The following is a 22,603-nucleotide window of genomic DNA, read 5'->3' on the forward strand; positions in this document are numbered from 1 at the left end:
GAGGAGAAACACACAGGGCTTCCTGCCTGCCCTGTGCCTTCCACTCAGTAATCCAAAAGAAAAGCCAATATTGTTCCCCAGCAGGGGCCTGCAGGGAGCCAAACTTATCAGCTTTAGTTGCTAGCAAATTACTAGTGGCAAGTCCCTTTCCATGCACAAAGAGAGGGAAGATGGAAAGGAGGCCTTCCTGAATTCCTGCCTTGGCAGCCTGACAGGTTTGTTTTTCTCCACAGCACAGCAGCAGCTTGTTCATGCACCCTCTGCCTGTTACTTAAAGCAGAGACATTTTTGGAGCTGGAGTGCAGACAGGGAGGGTGTGGTGGTCCTTCCCACAGCTGTCCACACAGCCTGGCCAGGCAGAGGGCTTTCCTGGTGGCACATGGCAGCAGAGTGCTGCTAGCTGCATGGCTCTTTTTGCCAGATCCACCTCCTTGCACTTGTGGGCAACATTCAGATAACCCACGCTTCAATCCAAGGTGCTGCAAATTTGCTGTTGCTGGGCCAGCCCAGTACAAATCAAACCCACTTATCTGCTGGGGAGTAAAACATGCTGCAAAATCTAAGTACTTCGTGGAGGACTGAGCTCTGCATCAGGAGCTGGACCAGATGATCCTTATATGCATCCCTTCCAACCCAGGATATTCTGTGATCCTGCAAATCTCATCCATTAAGCTAGACTTTTCAGATTATTGTATCTGTGTTACTGTAGTTGCCTGACTATGTCCAGACCACATGGAGAGCATCGCTGCTGTTGCAGGTTTCTCCCATTCTTAGTGTCCCCCTAACCTGCTCCTGCAATTACAGGGAGAGAAGTGGAAATAAGAGCTAAAAGAAAGAGTGGAGACCTAATCCAAGCAGATAAAGGAAACCAAAGTTCAGCCTGGTATTAAGGTCTTGAGGGATCAAGCACAGTGGACGCCTCACACTATAAAGTTCTTTTTAGCTCAACAGCAAAACAAGGAAGTTGTTCCAACTATTTTGAAACTTTGCGGGAGCCAAGGCTTGGTCAGAGACTTCAGCTCTGCTCTGCTGGCTTGTCAGAGCTGCTGGGGAGGTGACTCTTGGGGGCAATGCCAAAATCTCACTGTTTCCTTGCTCCTATCCACCCTGCAATTCCTGTGACACCTCTGGCATTTCTTTGCATGTAAAGTCTGCGGTACAGCTTCAGCTTTAAACCCCACAAGGCCTACATGAACAAGATGGTCCTTGATACCTTCATGTTTCTGGTTTTTGAGGATATTTGTGGCTTCCTGCTCTTGTGTCAGGAGTGGCCCTTAGATAAAATTGTGCGTTCTTCCTCTTGCCATTTCTCAGTGTTTGTATACAGAGTTATAGTTTACCTCCGTACCCTTGGAACTGACCAAAATTCTACAAACCTTTTTTCCCCCCGCCTTGTAAAAAAAGCTCTGCAGTCCTCCTGTGGTGGTGGCAGCCCTTTCTTCACTATTCCAGCTTAATTTCTTCTTGTTAAGACCAGAATTGCACATTGCAATGCAGGTGAAGGGGATCTGTGCAGTTTGTAAACGGGCAGAAGTAGATGTTGTGACTGCCAGCGTTTACAGAGTCTCTGATACTTCAGGAGATGTTTTCCTGTGCTGGGGGTAAGAATAGCAGAGACCAGGTTTTGAAATCTTTCACAGATGTCTTCCACTTGGGCTGAGTGAGCACTTGTTTTACCTGGAGCTGACATACACTGTTTTGAGCACACATTCAGCTTTGCCAAGTGATTCATTGTGCTGAATATTTTGCTAGCAAGGAGAAAGGGGCGGGGGCGAAAAACAATGCTATTGTAGGTCTGCTTGGGGCTCATCTGTAATCATGTTATTATAAAAAGTGAAGTGTAACTCTGCTGTTTGGATTCTCTCTCTCATAAACACTGAATAATTAAGGTCTTCTCCCATTTATGCCTTGTATCTGTCTGATCTATGAGGCTGAGGCTTCCCTGGATAGCTGTAATGCAGCAGTGAAAAGTCCAGCACAAGCCAACCAAAGGGCACATTTGCATATAGATTGAAACATGAATCGTTGGGAGCCATTCATTAGTTGCAGTGCTCAAGACATTTGGCATTTTAACAGCTCTTTGCATCAAATCCTTTCCATCACGTTTATGGGACAATTAAAGTGCTGGGGTTGCTGTGTGCAGAAAATGAAGCTGCAGGCTAGGGAGATGTTCTTGCAGCGCTGTGGCTGTGGAATATAAATTCTGTGATGTCAAATAAAGGTAGAGCAAGCAATCTCAGCCCTGCCGTGGAGATATCTTCTGAGAGAGCCTGTCTGAAATGCACTCATTCCTGCTTCGTGATACCTCAGGCAAACCCCCAGGATCCATCTTCCCTGAAGTGCATGCACTGAAACCTCATCTATTTGAATTCAAGACAGAGAAGGCTTGGAGTGAGAGTTGTGTATGTGTGGCTGTATTTAGTATTGCTTTTTTAAGAGGCAGTAACAAAATACCCAGCCAACAGGACATTCATTTGAAGGTATAGGAAACTTCAAAGGGCTCAATAGCAAATTTTACCTTGACTCAGTCTTGAGGCCACATGTTTCCCCAGGGAGAGCTCTTGCAGAACAGCTCATATATCATCTTGTCTTCCTTGATTGTAACTTCTCCATGACTGTCAGAGCCCTTAAAGATGCATTTAACTTGCTGAGACCTGTCATCTAGAGCAAGAAGAGAGGAATTCAGCTCCTCAAACTGTCTCTGTCTCTTAAACCCTCCAGCTCATCATAGCCTCAAGTTGTGTCAGGGGAGTTGAGATAGGACATTAGGAAAAAAATTTCCTCACCATAAGGATGGTCAGGCACTGGAATAGGCTGCCCAGGGCAGTGGTGGGGTCATCATCCCTGGAGGTGTTTAAAAGATGTGGCACTTGGGGGTGTGGTTTAGAGTGTAGATTAACAGCTGATGGTTTTAAGGGTTCTGTCCAACCTAAATTATCATTCTATGATTCTATAATCTGACCCTGAAGGAGTCTCACTGTATTTACGTGTTTTCTGTAAGAAAAGAATAAAATCCTGTCATGAATCTTGAACCTCACTAGCCACTCTGCACCAGCTGGTGGAGGTGGGGGCTGCCAGCCCATCTATCAACCCCTTTTTCAGGAGTGAGGTTTGGGGAGGGAGATCAGAAGTCCTTCACTCTCATCCACCCCACATCTTATCCTGCTGCTGGCCATGATTTCACCAAAATCATATGATTCACATGTACTTTTAAAGATCTTTTACATTAGTTGTGATTTCTTTTTTTTTTCCTGTTATTTTTACTCAGGTCATTTCTCAGGTGGGATATATAGGGACTGACAATTGGAGGGATTTGAGTAAAAGGTAGACATTTAAGCCAACATGTCTGCTGTAAGGAGTGTTTGTGATGTGACATCCTCAGTGGAGTGTGGGAGAGTGTTTTCTGTCTTCTCCATGTACAAAAGGCTGTGCAGCAGGCTGGTGTCTCTCCCTGTTTGAGACGACCTTCCTCTTCATCAAATTCCTCTTGCAAGACTGGAAAACATTTGACAGCAAGGCATTAAAAAGGGGCCATCAACATTTCATGGTTTTCAGGTTACAGACACTTCTGTGGAATGACTCTGATGTACACCAGTGAAAGATTTGGCTCTTATGGTGTAAAATTAATTCCCTTTTCAAGCATCCTTTGCTAGCACAGAGTAGACTTGACAGCAATTTTCCTAAAGAAACCCAGTTAACTCTGACTTTTGCAATCAGGTTCGAGAGGCTGAGCACATCTCCTGGGGCCCAGGGGAAGAAAAGCAATAACAGACCTTTTCCAATAGCATAAATTGAAAAATGGCATTTCATTCTTGGGAAAAAGTTGAGATGGGGGTATAGAGAATATATGTCAGAATGTAATTTCCTAGTCAATAAATGAAATAGTTCCATTGAAATTAAAAGCTGAATTTGGAGACAGAATTCCAATAAGAACATCAAAATTATACTCTCCATGTCAGACTTAAGTGAAAGGCAAGTGTTTTCCCTTTAAGCTTTGTTTATTATGTTTTACCTCTTGCATTACAGATTTTGGTGAAATGGCAATCTCTTAAGGAAAATTTATAGTGAGAATTTTTTTGAAGAGTAAATCTATTTTGAGTTGGTTCATAAATGTAGACAAAATAGTCAGATAATTTAGATGCTCTCTTGAATTCACATAAGGAGACTTTTGAAACAGAATTCAAAATCTATTTAAGAACCAAGAAAATTCAGTACTGTGAGTGAAATAACCTGAGATAGGCCAGTGAGCCAGCTGCCATTTTAGATACTTCTATTGGAGCTTTCAACAATGAGGGAATGAGATGAGTAGATGTGGACTGGGACCTGGGAATTTGTATTCTGATACTTTAGCACAGCAAATAGCTCCTGTAGTTTTGGTACTTCTTAAATTCCTCATGGATGTGTTGTTACATGGACAGCAGAAGCCAGGAGAAGAGGAAGTTGGCTTGTCCTGCGTGCGGAAGCAAGAACCAAAAGATGCTTGGTTTTCAGGTTAGGAAAAACACCTTTCTGGGACAATGATTTGTCCACCGTGACTCAGAAGCCTTTTGTGCAGCCCATGTAAATGCAATGTGAGCAATTTATGTGCATCCCCTACCACCAGCCAGGCGTTTTATTGCCAGCACCATTGCTGGCAAATGACTCTTAAGGTCACACATCGCATTTTCATGATCTACAAATCACTTTGTGAGGGCATTTTACTGCCCCTTTACCCCAATAAAATTGCTAGATTCGGTGTGAGGTGAACAGACAGTTTTTCCAATTACACAGATGCTGGAAATTAAACAACATTTGCATCCAGCAAAATGCAGCAGCAGCATTAATCATATTTTCATGCTGATACTGTCAGCTAATTCCTGAAACATAGGGTTAATTAATATATCTGTATGATAATATTCTTGGCAGTCTCAAAATTAAAGCTGTATGGCAATTATTGAGTTTCTCAAAGCAAGTATAAAATTGATGAGTATTATTCACGTGAATTAATTTCCCTTCACATGATTTTGATGCCTTGGGAAGGCTGACCTGGAACAGAGACTGGACAGAGCTAGAGAATAAAGCAGGTATTTATTGAAAGGCCTTTAAGGGCACCTTGGGCAGCAGAAGAACCTGACCAGGGCTACACCCAAGGTGGACTTGAAATGGTCATAAAAATGGCCAACCAGTCATTAGATCTTACATTTTTATAGGTTTTGTTCCATTTGCATACTGGGGTTTAATTGTCCAGTTACAGCTTCAGGTTGTGAGGTCTCATCCTTCTTGTTTCTCCCTTCAGTCCACTGTTGTTTATGCTGTTGGGCCTGAAACTTGTCCTTGGTCTTCAGCAGGAAAGGATTTGTTTTGTTTACCTGCTCTATGAAGAGAGCTTACTAGCACTCAATATGAGGCTCAGAACTACACCCCTGGGCAGCATGGAATCTGAAAGCATGAAAATTAAACTTAAGGCATCAGTTTGGGTTTGCATATGAGTACCCATTATCTGCAGTTTCTGAACAAGCCTCTATGCCATGCTAGGCTCCCTGAAAACCCCCCAACCAAACCAAAATTTTGGTTCCAGAAGTAACATTTTAAAAAAAACTTATTTGTAATGCGACCCTTCTCAAAATGGGTTTTGGAGGACATATCCCCCTTGTGCAGCATATGCAGAATGGACTATCCATGTAATAAAATATCCATGAAGAATATAAGAAGTACCAAAACTACAGGAATTATTTGTGGTGTCAAAATGCAGAGCTTATTCCTTTTGTGGTTTCATACTTCTAGCTTCTAGAGTTCAGAATGCCCATATCAGTCTTATCCCACTGGCAATCTTACCAGCCACCATTCCTTAAAAATTTCATCTAGGAAATAGGTCCAACTTCCTTTTGCAAGATGTGTCTATTGCTTTTTTTGCAGTGGCTAGGGATTATTTGGTGGGACTTGGATTTTGAAACAGATTTCTGGGTTCATGTGTGGAAAAAGGACTGATATCTGGTTCATGGTCTCTTTCTGAAGGCCGGGTCTCTTCAGCGTGTGCCCAACAAGCTCTAAACTATTAGCTGTAAAGCTGTCCCAAGTTCACAGTTTGAAGGCATCCCCAGAGCACATCTGTTTGTGTCCTGATCCAACAAGTCGACTGTCTTGGGTGGGTCTGGCATCTGCAGGTGTGATTTGAACAGTGATGATTGCCCAAATCTCTGTCATCTTGTGCCAGCCTAAAAACTCCGCTCCACCTCTGTTTGCAGCCTCTAGGGTTTGTCTAGCTGAACTTGCCAACTGGTCCCTTCAGACCCTTAATAAACCAGATCGTCCTCTGTGGTCTCTACATTGTTCCAGAGCCTTCTGGAACCTCATATACTATTAGCATCAAAGTTTAATTAAAACCAATGGAGAAACCATCAGAAACAAGTCTCCTGATGCATTTGGTAATTCCAGAGAGTTACAGCAGATGGGGCTGGTATTGTGCTGCACACATCTGCAGCTGGTTTGCCTCCTCCCTCAGAGGGACCCACCACCAGCACTTGGGTAAGTTTTTCCAATACTGTAGGCAGAAGGATTGAAGAATCCAGGCAAGAGGTTGCAATTAGCAACCTGCTCTGAGTTTCCTTTTCAAGGTGATCTTGTATGGAGGCAGCTCTGGAGTCTTCAAAACCACAAAGCAAGAGTGAAATATGGATTATCTTTCTGGGTTTTGATAAGTACTCAGAGGATTCTTTTGTTTTCTATTTCGTTATGAAAAAAGAACCATGTGCTTCACATTCTCGAGACTTTTTTCATAGAATCATGGTATCATAGAATGGTTTGGCTTGGAAGGGACACCAAAGGTCATCTCATTACAATCCCCTTCAGTGGGCTGGGACGCCTTCCACTGGATCAGGTTGCTCAAAGCCCCACCCAACCTGGCCTTCAACATTTCTGGGTTTGGGACTGCCACACCTTCACTGGGCAACCTCTTCCAGTGCCTCACCACCCTCACTGTCAAAAATTTTCTCCTGATATCTAATCTAAACCTAACCTAAATCCATATTTTTTACATCTTGGCGTGTCTTTTGTCCTTTTGGAAGGATGCTACTTGTATTGCAGCATCTCTGCACCTTTGTTGCAGGTACCTAAGGAACAAATTGAGATGTTTTGAATTGCATCACAAGCACTGCCAGCATGGTTTGTTTGTTTTCAGTGATCCTTTCTCCTGACATCCATTCCTCTTTTGGGGGCTGGCTTTTTAAACACATCCCTAAAGTCAGCTTCTCTCTTCAACAGTCATATCACAAACTCCCTCAGAATGCTACTCTCTGAGGTGCAAAATAACCTCCCTCCAGAACCCCTCACTCTCCTCAGTAATCATCACAACCCTCAGTGGGTAAGCATAGATGGTGTGCAAAAAGGACAGATCTGCTCAGATCTGGTGTGGCAATGAAGGAAAAGTGGCATTACTCCCCTTTCATTCAATATTTACAAAGATTAGATACTCTGTTTAAGTAGTAGGGTTTGTCTGGACAGATCAGTGTGACTTTGGCTAATGCAGACCCTTAGCACAGACACATTTCTGCTGGGAAAATTACATTTACACAAGTATAGTCTACTGCTATATAGGAAAATAGTATATTTGCAGTATGGTTAAGCAATTCTTTGTACTAAGTCCACACCTTTGTTTATGCAGGAATTGCTGTGCAGATTTCAGTTAGTCCCACATCTATTTGGTACACAGGAACTAATTGCAGACTAGGTCTCAGTGAGGTGGTGAAAAGGCAAGGAGGAGCAAAGGAGAGCCTGAAATAAAGAAATCAAGCAGAAAGCATCTTCCCACAGCATGGAAGACAAAACTAAAGCTCTGAAAGACAATTTGACACGTTGTGTGTGAAAAGTAAAAGATTTTTATCGCAGATGGTGGAAAATATTATTTGTTTCCAAAGGAATAAAATCAGCCAAAACAATTAAATTCATGTGGGTTTTTTTAGGCTTCTTTGAACAGTCTGCATGAGCCAGGATTAGAAACATCCCTTCCAATTTACATTTCTGTGTATCATCTTCTTTTTTTATTGTTCCCCCCCTTAATCAGTGCTGTACAGTGCAATTCAAACTGTCCTTTCTGTGAATCATTGTGATGTTGAAAAGGCTGTATGCCTCAGAGGCAGAGCAATCTTTTGCAGACATACCTATTTACCTCCATCTGTTACATAGTTCTGTGGCTCTCACGCTCATCAGCTGGGATTCTGCTTCCATGAATCCAGTCAAACAATTCTCTGCCTTCACCCCGGGAATAAAGCTCATCCGTAAGCGTGGCAAAGCCTCCACTAGCTCTGCTCAGGGATCCACAGCAGGTACCTCGCAGGCAGCAGCTCCCCTGGCCATGCTGCCAGCTCTGTGTTCTTGCTGCTCTCCCTGCTCCTGCACTGGGGCTTTGCTTTTTGTCTGTGGGGTCAGTTCAGGGCCTAAACCAGCAAAATGCTTTGCAGAAACACATGAAAATGTTGCTGCTGGTGATACCTTGGAAAGGCTGACCTGGAACAGAGACTGGACAGAGCTAGAGAATAAAGCAGGTATTTTTTAAAAGGCCGCTAGGATACACCTTGGGCAGGACAAGAGGCTACACCCAAGGTGGACTTGAAATGGTCACAAAATGGACAACCAGTCATGAGGTCTTACACTTGTATAAGTTTTGTTCCATTTGCATACTGGGGTTTAATTGTCAAACCACAGCTCCAGACCGTGAGATCTCATGCTTCTTGTTCCTTTCTTCAGTCTACCATTGTTTATGCTTTTGGGCCTGAAAGCTGTCCTTGGTCTTCAGCAGGAAAAGGATTTGTTTTGTTTACCTGCTCTGTGAAGAGAGCCTACTAGCACTTAATATGAAGCTCAGAACTACACCCCTGGGCAGTACAGAATCTGAAAAACATGAAAGTTAAACTTAAGGCATCACTGGGTTAATGACTTGAGCTGGTCCACTGGAGATCTAACCAAAGAAAAAAAATATCACAGATTCTTTAAAGATGATCTGGTCCAGAGCTTTACAATGAACACAGACATCTTCAACTGCCTCAGGTTACACAGAGCCCTGTCCAACCTGATCTTGAAAGTTTCCAGAGGTGGAGTATCCACCACCTTTCTGGGCAATCTGTACCAGTGTTTCACCACCCTCATTGTAAATTAATTTCTTACTAACATCTAATCTAATCTCTCTTCTTTTAGTTTAAAATCATTACCCCCTTTTCCTGCTAAAAAGTTTGTCCCCTGCTTTCTTGTAGCCTAAATCAGCCCTACTTCAATGTGAAGCAATTCCCCCTTGTCATATCACTACATGCCCTTGTCAAAAGCCCCTTTCCAGCTTTCTCTTGGATCTTCTTTAGGTACAGTGGAGGCTCTAAGGTCTTGCTGGAACCTTCTGTTCTCCAGACTGAACATCCCAGCTCTCTCAGTTTGTCTCCATAGCAGAGGTTCTCCAGCCTTCTGTGCATTGCCATGGCCTCCTCTGGTCTCACTCCAACAGGTCCATGTCCTTCTCATGTCAGGGGCTCCAGAGCAGGTGGGGTCTTACCAGAATGGAGGTGAGGGGAAAGAGCCCCCTCCCTTGGCCTTCTGGCCACACTGCTGGGGATGCAGCCCAGGATGCAGCTGGAATTCTGGGCTTCCAGTGCACATTGTTGGGTAATGTCCAGCTTCTCATCTGTCCTGTCCTTCTCAGTGTTGCTCTCAATCCCTTTATCCCCTGGCCTGTTTGGGCACTGGGGGTTACCTCAGCCCAGGGGCAGGACCTGGCACTTGGCCGTGTTGAACCTCATTGGGTGCACCACTCGAGCTTGTCCCTCTGGTGGCATCTCACCCTTAAGGTGTATCTACTGCACTGCAAAGCTTGGTAGCATCAAAGAGATGGGAACAGATCCCTTAGTGGTATTGTCCAACCTTAGGGTTCTTTTGGAACAATCACCCCTCACAGACTATGCTTAGAGAAGGAGATGCATTCCCTTAATACCATCTTCCTAAAACTTGACATATAGATCAACATTCATTTAGAGAAAAATACCCAAAGTATTTAATGCTGCATGAGTAAGGGCAAGGAGTTTCCATCATGCCTGCTGTTGCAAATGAAGGAAGATTTAGCTGCACCCTTGGTTCTCTGGGGTTATGGGGTCGACTGTTCCTGGCATATTTGGAGTTGATCTGAAAGTTCCCAGAGTAGTACCTGGCAACCTCTTACTCCTAGGACCTGAAGGAATGTGTCTTGGTCAAACAGGACTGAATTATGTGCCCCCATCCTAAAGTGCTCCCCTTCTGATTCCTCCTGTTTTTATTTTCCTTCAATCCAATTTTCCAGATTTGTACTTCTTATGATTGCTCTGTTGGCTTCATTTAGATTTCTTCCCTTTGCATTTAGGACAGGACCCAGGCACGGGGCTAAAAGGCTCAGTCCTAATTTCCTGTTCCACTTCTGCATCTTAGCAGATTTTTCAATCACATCCCAAGCAGCATCCATCAGCTTTTTGTATGAGACCTGATAGCTGTGCAGGGCTCTGGCATGGCTTTTGGGTGGGTGACACCCAAGGACAGCCTAATCTGCTTGGAGCATCAACGGATTGCCGGATTCTCCACTTCACCCGTGACAGTAATGCCATGGGAGTCACGGATTAAATCTTCTATCTCCGTGTTTGTCTGCATGCTTAAACTCCTCTCCTGAGCCAAGAGGTCCCAAACAGTCAACAACAAGCTCCTTGCCAAAAGCCAGGGAAGAGGTCAAGCATCACTGGGAGCTGAGCCTCATTACACCGCACTAGGCTGCACCCTGGTAAATCCGACTAAATCCATCATTTTTGCTCCCAGATCCTTTGACTATCCCTCAGCACCAAATGGGAAAATGTTGGGATGAGTGCCACATTTGTGGGGGTTTTTTTTGACTCCTGTCAGTATCAGAGTTACAGGGTGAGTAAGCAGTGCATCGATTATTGAATTATTTAACAACTCCTCTTGTATCTCTCCCCTTGCTTCAGGAAGCCTTTGTGTGTAGCTCTTTACCTTGTCTGACAGCTAGTGCCTGGTGTGCTACAAGAAATCGTGAATGGAATCTGGTTTGAAACAGGAAAATTATTAGTATTACCAGCTACCAGCACGTGCACTTCTCCTCTACATTATCATTTGTTATCAAGCAGAAATGCAAGCTTTTTCTTCCTTTTCTACCTCTTCCTGATGGTAGTGGCAAATGCACAACTAAAGATGAGTGCAAAGGACAGCGATGGGCAGTCCTGATTCTCCCTTGGGTTGCACAGCTGTGAATCCAGGAGGAGCTCCACTAAACTGAGCAGGGTGCACCTGTGTAACTGAGAGCTGAACTGAATCAGACAGGTGATATCTGGAGGTGATATGTGTGTTTTAGTACAGCATAGATATCCTACTGCCTGAAGGATTCAGGTAGCTGCTGCAAGTCCTAACCGGCATTATCATCTGCAGTGCACCAGGACATTTGGATTTCAGTCTGCTCTCTAAACCACACTGAAATTTGGAGCTGGAGGAGTACCCTATGTTTGCACTGGTGTCACGTGCACTAAGGATTTTCTTTCTTCAAAGATGAGCAGGAAGGGAGTAAAGGACTCAGCTCTGGAAACCCGGATATGTGGTTGTGTCTGTTTCCGTAAGAAAAAACCAACAAGCTGCAGAAACACACAAAGAGGTTGGTTTACATCAGTTGTCAGAGGTATGGCCCACAGATAACATTTGGCCCACACAGTGCATTAACAGTCATTCTGCAGGTATCATCTTTCTTATTTTAGAAAAGCAAGTTTTAGAGCTGCAGGGAGTAACTGCTGGCCTGAGTCCATAGGCAGCCTCTGCTAACCACTGATTTTTCCGTATCCTTCAGCAATTTACCTGACTATGAGCCCTTAGGGATTCTCAGTATCCATGCAATGGGTAGGAGCCACCTTAGCTAGCCTTGGACACACGTACTGTAGTTTTGTAGCTCCAAACTGTCCTCTTCACACACTCCTTTAGGTCAGCATCATCTGACCTAGTTTAATTGCTTGCTTTGGTGACCACAGAAGTTCCTCTTTTTTCTCCCCTTGACTGTAGAATAGAGTAGGCTAGGCTAGGATATTTCATTTGAAAGGGATGATCATCTAGCAAAGGTCTGGACGTCTTGCTGAGGGGTGAACACTGGGTTAGTTGAATTGTACCTGAGCTTTCGTCACTGAATAACTTTGCTTTTCAGTGCTAGCTGCAAAATAATTGATTCAAGAATACTTCTTCAGCCCTGATAGTGTCTGATGCATTTTCTTTGGGACTGAAAAACAGTCTGGGACAAAGAAACCCAAGTTTTCATAAATTCGATGTTTTACCTGCTGTGAGGGTGCTTCCTGGAGGTGTAATTTCCCTTTTTTCTCCAAAAGTAAGGTCCATGCCACTGCAATAGCACTTAATGGGAGCTCAGGCCTCAACAGCAGTGTAAACTTATTGCCTGTGTCACATCAATTATTTAGGATAAACATTTACCCCTTACTATGAATATGCACAAAGCGTTTCACAGCAGGACCTTGATCTCAGCTGTGCCTGCTGCTGCAGAGGTGTAGTAAATCATCAGAGCAGGGTCCAGCATGGCTCTTCTGGCTCATACTTCTGTCTCTGCAGGGAAGGGTCTAATGTTACCCTGGGGAGCTGTAATCTAAACCGGATGGCATTGCTGACAGGCTGCCAGCCAGCTAAAGGTTTATTTTCCTCCACCGTGGCCCTCCTCTTGTTGTGCTAAGTGTGTTTATTTGTTTCCCACATAAGGCATAGTGCATTCCCTCAGAAAAGGCAGGCTGGCAGGAGACTTAGTGCTGTTGCTCTGCCTCTTGATGCATAGAGAAGGGAGGCTGGTTTCCAAGCTGGGTCATCCCTTCCAAGGAATGGTGTTTCCTGTTTCCAGGAGGCAGCACACTCAGGTCATTCAGGCAGACCTTACTGCAGATGCCAGGTGTCTCTGGCTGACACGTGTGACTCTGCCTAAGAGTCCCCAGAAAATCTGCTGCTAGCAGAGGAGCAATGCAAAAAATACAGTGGTAGTGTGTGAAATTACAGATCTTCAGCAGCCTCATTGCCAGGAGAAAAATAAGCACACTCATATAATAGGACTGCAGAGGCAGGGTTCAGCTCTCTAGGGTCCCATCTGTCCTTTGGATCCTGTTCCAAGGATAACCTAGGGCAAATCATTGCAGTCCTCTGCTCCTTAGCCTACTCTTTGTCAGCACGCGGGGATATGCAGCCTCAGAAATAGGGTACAGGGTATGGCAGAGCAATGATGGCATTGTCTGCTCCAGTGCGAGGTGAGGTAAATACCCCTGGTGCTTTCTTGGATCTGCAGCTCCCATACTGCTCCAGTTTCTGTGGTACAGCAGTGAGGAAAGGTGTTCTGGGGAATAAAGAGCATCTGTAGGATCCCACTCAAATCCAAGGAGCCTGTCCTATGGGTCCCTTTACATGTATTTAATCAGTCTTTCCTTCCATGTGGATCCTTTCATTGTTTTTTAGCTTTGATTTGACATCTATCTTCTGTGTCTTCTTCCAGGGGAGCAAAACTGCAGTCATTTACAGCACTGTGTGTTCAGGTCATGCCAGAGGTAGTCATCTCTCTTGGTATTACTGCCTTCACTCTGTCCCCTTCTCCCTGCATTGCTGTCATGCCTCAGGTACATTTTTACTTGCTTCCTCGGTGGACATACATCTAATTAATCTTCACTTGCCTTCTTATCCATGAGACATGATCTCTTCCTTGCTTTCCCTGCAGAGCTACAAGAACTATACACCTTATTGTTTGGGGGCTGTGTAATGCAGCTTAAACGTGCCTTTTGGGCAAGGATTGCCTCGCTGTTGTCACTGCTGCTCACAGATAAGCAGAACCAGCTCACTCTGAGTTTAATGTACCCATCATCTGCTGTTGTCCTTGGAGACTGTGTCCCATGAAGTGTACCTATGAAGCCCTCCTTTATCTAAAAAGCTTTCCTTCAAGCATATAAAATCACAGAATCATTAAGGTTGTAAAAGACCTCTAAGATCATCAAATCCAACCATTAACCTAACGCTGCCAGGCCTACCAGTAGGTTGCATTTGTATAACGCCAAAACCATGTCCCTATGCCCTGTTCTTTGTGGACAAATGGGTTCAAAACCCCATGGAATCAAGGCATCAGTGGAGCTTTGCATTAAAACAGTGATAAATAAGAATGTCTTAGCAGCTGCACTATTTTATCTAGCCATGCCTTGCTCTGGTCTCCATAAATGGCACTGCTTTAGATTCAAAATTTTCATGGAAGAAATTGAGGCTGAGCTATAGTGGTCTGCAATTCTACAAATGACCAGGAAAGCCTTCCTTAGATGAAAATGAGAAATTTCAAGTGTATCTAATATAGGACAAGAGGAAAAGCAAATCTGAGGTGACTGTAAAATGCCTTGTGCTCTTCTGGTTTGGCCAGCGGCGCTGATTAGTCCTTACTAGAACAGTCTTCCCTATAGAGGAGGAGTGATTGCAGAAACAGGTCTGTGGAGCTGGCAGGTGTAGTGTCAGTGCAGCCTCATTATCTCCGTGATCCGTGTATTGAGCCCATTTTCATCCACAGCACGGGCTCCCCTCTCACCTATAGGCACGGAGGCCGTGCTGCGCTGAACACCTTCCACTCAATTATTTAAAATTCAGTTGCTATGGATCTGCTCAAGGCGATCAGTTTAAAGAAAATGCAGATGGCCTCTGGTTTTGAGTTCCCTCTGCGCTTTGGTTAATTTGGTATGTAAAGGTATTAGGTTAATTAAATGCCATGTGTTGCATGGGGACTGACTGCATTTGTGGATTAATAAGTATCCCAGAGTGTTCTGTGCTGAAAGTCTTCAAGCTGGCAGACAGTTATTTCACTAAGAAAGGAACGTAACAGAGAGAAGTCCTGGGGAAATGAAGAGGTTTCCTGTTAATCCTGCCACTGTTTTTCCAGAACGGGTAGTTGCAGTGTCCTTCAGGTCCTTGACTGAGTATCAGCCCTTGCTGGAGAGACTGGAAGAATTTAAGTGAAGAGAAGCAAAGTTGTAGAGTCTGCTTTGAGATTCCCACAGGGCTGGGCATATACAGTGAGTGTATCTGCTGGCCAGAGGAGCTCCATGGCTGGTGCGTGGAAATTTTCCTGCTAGGAGAAGATCTTTACCAAGAGCCATATTGTGAATCAGGTCAGAGGGTGTCCCGTGAGCAGCAGGCATGGTCGCGCCGCAGGTCTAGAGCAGACCGGCCACCCTATTGGGGCATTCATGGTGGAATACACGTAGAGAGCAGAGAGAGGGACAAATACCACCGCCAAGTTCTGGAGATGTTGAAGAAGAAGAGAGTCGTTTTTGTGCAGCCATGCCCTGAGGTGGTGGAAGATCAGGAGAGAGACCAGGGCAGATGGACGCTACTTCGCAATGTCAACCAGGTCCTGAAGCCCACGACCATGTTAGCGGTAAGATAGGGGGTCCCAAGCCCTGGGCGTGGCTGGAAGCTTTCAGCCTGCTTTGAAATCTCTCTTGCTGTTGATGGGATCCTTGTACTGCTTATGCCAGCTTCTCTCACCTTCCTCCTTTGTCTCACCCCCCAAGCACTGTAGCTCCCCTGCAGCGCAACCTTCTTGCTCTTCACATTTGGAAGCTCCTCCTAAAGATCCTCTTTGTGAATTGTGTGGATCTGTGTGTGGTGTTTTTTCCTCTTGCACCACTGTTCGTTTGTCACTGCCCCCAGTTTGTGAGGTCCTGAGGGTCTGCCCCAGAGCAACTTGGAAGATTTTTCTGGTTTGGAAGGCTGCTAAAACCCACTGGCTGCATTGAGGAGGAAGAGGCTGACCATGCTGATACTGTAAAGGGTCTGGTGGTATTCTCAATTCTCCAGTACTCTGTCATGTATTTTGGGAAACAAACTGCACCAGTGTAGGCATGAGGCAGGTTATGCAACTCACAAGCCATAGCTGGTAAATGCATGAATCACCCCGATTTGCCCTGAAATCCCCAGTCTATCTGCTGAGTTTGGGGCTGATCCGAAGGTGATTGCTTCAGCAGAAGGAATGTAACTGACTTCCATGGGGTTTATATGACATTGATTAAAGTCAGAAAAGGAAATAGGTCGGCACTCTTAATAAGTGATGTTATTTTATAACCCCCCCTGACCTTCCTGAGCTTACCAGCTTAGCCCATCCCATAAGACTTTTTTCACCAGTATTAAGAACTGCACTTTAATGGGTTTAAAAAGAGCAGTTTGAGGAGACAAGCACTCTGTGCATTAGGCAGACAAAGCACAGGAGTTGTCTTAGTGGTAGCAGAATATCAATTTACCTTGGGGAGGGCAGACTGCCTTTTATCTCAGCTGAGCAGTAATACACCAATATGAAGCAGGCTGCTTTTACAGCTATTCAATGTTAGAGGTTTGGGGTTTTTTAAAAAAAAAAAAAACAACCAGCATTGCATTTCTTGGATTTTTGATCAAGAGCAATTTTTTACACAGCTACTAAGGTGTTGGGAAGGTTTTCTGCTCAGCAGAAACTGAGCAAGCTGGCTTGTCTCTTGCTGACACCTTGATCAGGTTACCTACTGTGTGCATGAATTTGCCCAGTGATGCAGGGAGGATAACAGTGCTGAACATTCTGAAATGCTTTGAGAGTCTTGGATCAAAGGAGCTAAAAAATAAATATTAATATAAATGGATTTATAACATATCTGCTCCTGACACTGCCTTCATTACTTGTGATTTTTTTTACCTTTTTAACTAAGTTATGAGATGTGAGGATAAGACAGTTAATGAGAAAACTATATTAATATTATATTTTTATGAGCTGGATAAGGATACTTAGAGCTGCAGCACAACCCTCTGAGGAAATGAAAACTCAAACTGAGGATTGGATCCTGAGCTCCATGAAAGCAGGATGACTTTGATATCCTAGTGGAAACCTAGCAAGCAGCTGCCAAGGGTAGAGTCTGCCACAAAATGGATGGGAATTCCTGGTGTGTAGTTTCTCCATGTGTGGATCCCTGAGTGCCACCTTACATCCGGGTGGTACTCACAGGTTTGTGTCTCTTGGAAGTCTTAGTGAGTGATGACTTGGATGGTGATGTCTCCAATTCCCACCACCCAGCACAACGATGAAGAACGTTGTTTAGCAGCCTATTGGGCCAAACCAAATCTATAAATATGCTCTGTCCACAGAAATGGTTGATAGTGGACACTCAGGAAAGATGTTAGATCAGAGCACATGCAAAGTGATACGTCCTGATTCTCCCTCTCCCAGCAGCTTTTCAGGACTTCAAAAGGTGTATATTCCATTTGCATCATGCTTAATAGGTACAAGTGGAGCTGGTCCCCAAGAATGTGATGTTAGGTGGGGCTACAAATCCACATCATTAATCTCTGCTGCATGAATGAAAACACACCTGACAACTAGATTGCTCCCAATTTTAATACCTTTTCATACCTTTTCATACCTTTTCATACCTTTTCATACCGTTGAGAATAGGGATGGGACACAATTCTGTTTTGTTCCAATATGGGTCCTTCTTGGGCTCTTAATTTGTAGTTATTTTGGAGTTTGCTTTTGTATTGAGGAAAACAGTTTCTTTAAAAGCTTTTTTGCATTTGAGTAATTTAATATCCGCAGACCTGATGAGCAGATAGGTCCAGCAGGACTGACAAAGGTGTTTAGGATCAGTAGTGACATGAAATGAGTGGATAGGGGTCAACTGCTTGCTGTGTCTTTCAAAATGAAAACGAAGAGGTCTGAAATGAAACAGGTAAAACATTCGAAACATGTAAAAGGACACAGCCTTTTGGAATTATGGATGCTAAAACTTTGCACAGCTCCAGGACTCAAATGAAAGTGCTCACAGTAGATGAAATCCACTGAGATGTATTGAAAACAAACAGCCCACCTACACATTGCTGTAGCTGGAAGCACTCCTGAAAAAGAACATATATTTGCCTCTCTGTTTATGTTCTTAACACATCTTTAGTTATTCCCTTTCCCACAGTCTCCAAGGAATATTTGATAGTGCTTATCTGCAAGTAAGAAAGGTGCGACAAGCCTCCAGATGAAGCTTAGCAGAGCTCAAAACCATCTCCTAAATGTGACTTCCTAGGTTTGTACATTACACAGAGAAAAACCTCTGCCGGGTGGGTTTTTCTGACTGTATCACTGTTCTGTAACCACTCTGTGACCAACAACTACTCACGAGCTTGAGAACTGGAGAGTGGGCAGTGGGACAGCAGAGAGTCAGGTCCGTATGCTTTGTGGACCATGTCCTGCTTCTGGCATCTTGCAGGGGGTTTCACAGTCATGGAACTATTAAGATTGGAAAAGATTTCTAAGATCTTCGAGTCCAACCATTTATCCAGCACCAGCGTGTTCACCGCTAAGCCACATCCCCAAGTGCCAAATGCAGAGCATCTGCTTTCCCAAGCCTCTGTGTAGGAAAAGGGCTGGTTTGAGGTTTGCAAGGGAAGTCATTTGACTTGTGCTAATGACTTAGGTACAAAACTTCAACAACTTGTATCCCAAGGGACGCTGAACTCCCTGCAGCACTGAGTGTAACTGTGCTGTCTTTGGTTCCAGGGGGATTATGTGTGGATGGACCTCAAGACCGGACGGGAATTCGATGTCCCCATTGGAGCGGTGGTTAAACTGTGCGACTCTGGACAGCTCCAGGTCGTGGATGATGAAGGCAATGTACGTACAAAGGCTCATCATGTCCCTTCTTCAGCTCCACGGCCTTGCTAGGCCACAGGTCCCAGGGCCATGATCATCAACTTTGTTATGGACTTCCCATATGTCCTTGGGAATCAACTCTGCCATAGTTTTCTATTTGTGAAGACAAGACAATGTTGTGTCCCTGTTTTTGTGGCTGTACTGGGAGTGCAAAATTAAGAACCTTCTTGAGAACAATGATAGCAGAAACCCCCCAAATACATTTAGGTAGTTATTTGAGCAATCCCACCTCAGCCTGAGGTTCCTCTGTTGTTATCCAGTCCTTCCTGTCCTTCCACCTCCTACCAATACCTGATGTGCCCAAACACTGGTTCTCCTTCAATTTCCCACCTCTATTTTTGTGCAGTGGTGGCTATTTTAAAGTAAGGTCTGTTTCAGGATGGTTCTCTGTTCTTTTTCTTTTTTTTTTTCTTGCACTCCCTTCAAGGGTAATAGAGATTTGGTTTGGCAGGGTCTTTGTAGGCAATTTATAGTGGCTTTTGATGCCTTTAGAAGTGGTGTGTCTAAGTAACATTGCCAGTAAAAGTATGACTTTGCCACCCCTGTCCATCCCTTTCTCCTTTTCTAAATCATCTTCTCTCTGCTCAACAGTATTTTGTGTCAGAGGGTTAACCAGTGATGTGAAATTGCATTTGTGAAGGGGAAGGCAAATCTGCTATTTGGTATAAACTCCTCTGATGTGCTGGACGACCATGTTGCCCTAGAGGAGGATCCTGCCAGGGTGGCTTGTGACTCCTGGCTCTTGTTGCTCCAATAAAACTCCAATAAAAAGATGTTTTCCTTCTTCTGTTACAAATCTTTCAAATCCATCACTGACTTTCCCAGGAATAGAAGCTGTGGCACATGTGCTGATGATCTCTTGTGTATGTTCTTCTGTCTGGTCCTTCTCTTTGGGGTGGGCTGTTTGTGTCTTTCATCCAAGTGGTCTCTCAATTGACTTATCTTTCTGTGGCCTTGCTCTTTTCCCAGGAGCACTGGATTTCCCCACAGAATGCCAGCCACATCAAACCCATGCACCCCACCTCAATCCATGGAGTGGAGGACATGATCCGCCTGGGGGACCTGAATGAGGCTGGAATTCTCAGGAACCTGCTGATTCGCTACCGGGAGCACCTCATCTATGTGAGTGTCCTCCTCACCTCCAGCTCTGCTTCTGCACTCCAGCCCCTGCCCTCCTCAGCTCTGGGGAACCCGTGTCGGGGGGAACTCCCATTGAACTGAGCATCTGGGTTTGTACCTTCACCTTGTCCCAGGTGGTGAAGGGCTTCTGACTTTGGAGGACACTGCAGGGCTTCTAGATGCCCCTGTGAAAGACCCCATGAGTTAGGTGATGGCCAACGTCCACACCACCTTGCTGTCCCACCCCTGTAGAAGTTTTGGGCATGTGCCTTAGCTTTCTGCACACAGAACTACCAGTTCAACCCATGCCATGAGCACGTTGTAGCCATCCTAAAGCAAAAACTTCTGTAGAGGTGTAAACTACATGCTGAATGTGACCCTTCTGCCCTCTCCCCCTGAACTATTAACTTAGTTAACCCAAGGGGGTGATGACAACCATTGCTGGAGGTGGAAGCAGTGGAGAAAGGATGAAGAGGGGCATGCATGAAATAACTGGGAGCAAAGAAGTGAGCAACTCCCAGAACACCTCTAAAAAACCTTCCCAGTCTGTGTTCATGGCTTATGACCCCTGGATTGCTTGGGATCCTGGCAGTTGATCTCTGAGGACAGCAGTGTCTTTCCTTAGGTGAGCTCAGTCATGTCATGCCCAGTGGACCCCAGTGCAGCCTTGCCAACCCAAACAGACATTCACAGACTGAGGGGTTTACAGGGAGCCAGTCAGAACAGCCAAAAGGCCACCTCCCCAGCAGGACAGGCATCAGCACTCAAGTTTCTGTGCTGATTTTATCAGTGTTCTCCATGCTGTGTAGTCTTCTGCCTGTTCTTCAGACAGAAATTCAGAGTGCACATGTGTTTGCTGCAAGATAATGTACTCAAACAGCCTCTGCAAATATGGAAAATTTGCTATTACTCTTAAATCCTGCAGTTTCCAGATATTCAGGTGTCTGCTGTGCCTTTGAAGGCCTTGTCAAAGCCTCCTGGTCACCTAATTTCTAAAAGACTCTGAAAGATTTTCAGGCCAGAGGGAATTGCAAGACAGTCAGGCTTCACAGATGAAATAAGCTAATAGAGTATGAGTGGGATTTTATCAGTCAAGTCTGTTGGTTCATCAGTGCTTGATGTCCAGTGCTTTTTGATAAAATGGTTTTGGATTAGGGCTGGGCAGTGGTGAAGACACCACTCTGCTGCACAGGCTGTGAGTATGATTGACAGCTCCTTGTGCCCTCTCTGGGAGATATCCATCTCTTCTTTCAGAGATGGAGTCCAGTCCTGGAGGAAGGGAACATGGGTGCTGAAAAGGCACCCATAAGTCCCCAAAGCTTGCAGGAGAATAGAGACCTCCAAATGCACCTCTCACTCAGACACTTCATTTGTTGTGCATGGTGCCTAATTCCCCTGTACTGTCAGTTTAGACAAAAAGAGTGTAACCAGAAAATTATTCCCATGTTAGATGAACTGAATTTCTCTGTTTATGATTAAAATTTTTCACCATTTTTAATGATAAACTGGCAAGTTAACAGCCCAAAATCATACTTGAGGTGGTGTCTCCATAAGCATCCATGGCAGTGACCAGATAAGTCAATAGAGCCAACAGAGACAAGATTGCCTTTCATCTATGCAAACAAAAGTGCTTCTCAGATGCTTTGGAGCTGACTTGGATATCACAGAGGAGTTTATGTTGGGAGAAAATTTTAGGCTGCAGGTCTACAGTCCAACCTCCCCCAGCTCAGAGCACATATGTCTTCAAGGTTAGGTGCAGTACTCATGGGGATAACTGAATTCAAGCAACCTGAATGCCACCCAAGAAGTACAGATGGCCAATGATTTGTAGCTGATTGGCTCATTCAAGGAACTTGAGTTTACCCATTGAGCATTGCTCCTTTTTCCCTTGCTCATGGGCACCTTGCAGTGGCACAAAGTGGATTCCTGCCACTCTCTCCAAGAAAGTTTGGATCATGTTGGATATTTTTTCAGTGGTGTCTGTGTGTCTCTTTTGGGATGCCTATGTTATCCAGCAAGTGCCTGTCACCTCTCTAAGTGACCAGAGATACAATTCTGTGTGTACAGTATCATCAGATTGCCTGTGAATACACCAAACTCCTTCGAAAAAGCTTTGTCTCTGAATTCTCTTGCCAAGCTATTCACAGGCATCCAGGAAGATTAGGAACACAAACAAGCTCTGAGCAAAGTGTTGTTTGGCAACATCATCCTAATAAGGGCTGAGGCAAAGGGCAGCTTTCAGCCTGGAGGTGAGTGTGGGTGGTGATTTGGGCTGAAGTGACACAACAACCACATCAGTTTCTCTGCAAGTTGGTCTGGTCCGATGCTGACGGTGCTGTGTGTCCTACAGAGTTCCTGCCTAAGGGGGGCCACATCTCACAAAGACATTTGCATCACAGAGGTTCCAGGTTCCTGTGTCTTGATTGCTCCACACCACTAATGGCTTTAGAGTGCCAGCCCAGGAACTGGGCACAGCACAGCAATTAGTGCAATCTCAAAATCAGAATGACACTCCTAAAATGACAGAGAGTGCCTAGCTTGATAGAGAGGTATGCAAACCACTTGTGTCTACAGGTGTGGAGTTGGAGGCTCAGGAGCCCAGCCTTAGATCTCAGCCATTAAGAGTGATGGCTCTAGGAGTAGATTGGTGTCGGATGTGGTAAATATTGATGACAGTTTTTGCATAGCCAAGGTACCATATGGATGCCGTGTATGTGGGGGACACCCAGCCCTCTGAGGTGTTTTTCTCTGTAGTATAATTAGCACTGTCTTAAAGATAGT

General features: G+C 44.7%; 1 protein-coding gene across 1 annotated transcript in view; it reads left to right on the top strand.

Annotated features, from left to right (window-relative positions):
* The window catches only part of MYO7A (myosin VIIA), a 96,456-nt gene that overhangs the window by 20,511 nt on the left and 53,342 nt on the right, over positions 1–22,603 (top strand). The window contains exons 3-4 of the mRNA XM_063394352.1: positions 18,551–18,664; positions 19,673–19,825. Of these exons, the coding sequence (XP_063250422.1) occupies positions 18,551–18,664; positions 19,673–19,825 (267 nt within the window). The remainder of the gene's footprint in view (positions 1–18,550; positions 18,665–19,672; positions 19,826–22,603) is intronic.

This window comes from Prinia subflava, chromosome 3 (assembly GCF_021018805.1).
Source record: "Prinia subflava isolate CZ2003 ecotype Zambia chromosome 3, Cam_Psub_1.2, whole genome shotgun sequence".
NCBI lineage: Eukaryota > Metazoa > Chordata > Aves > Passeriformes > Cisticolidae > Prinia > Prinia subflava.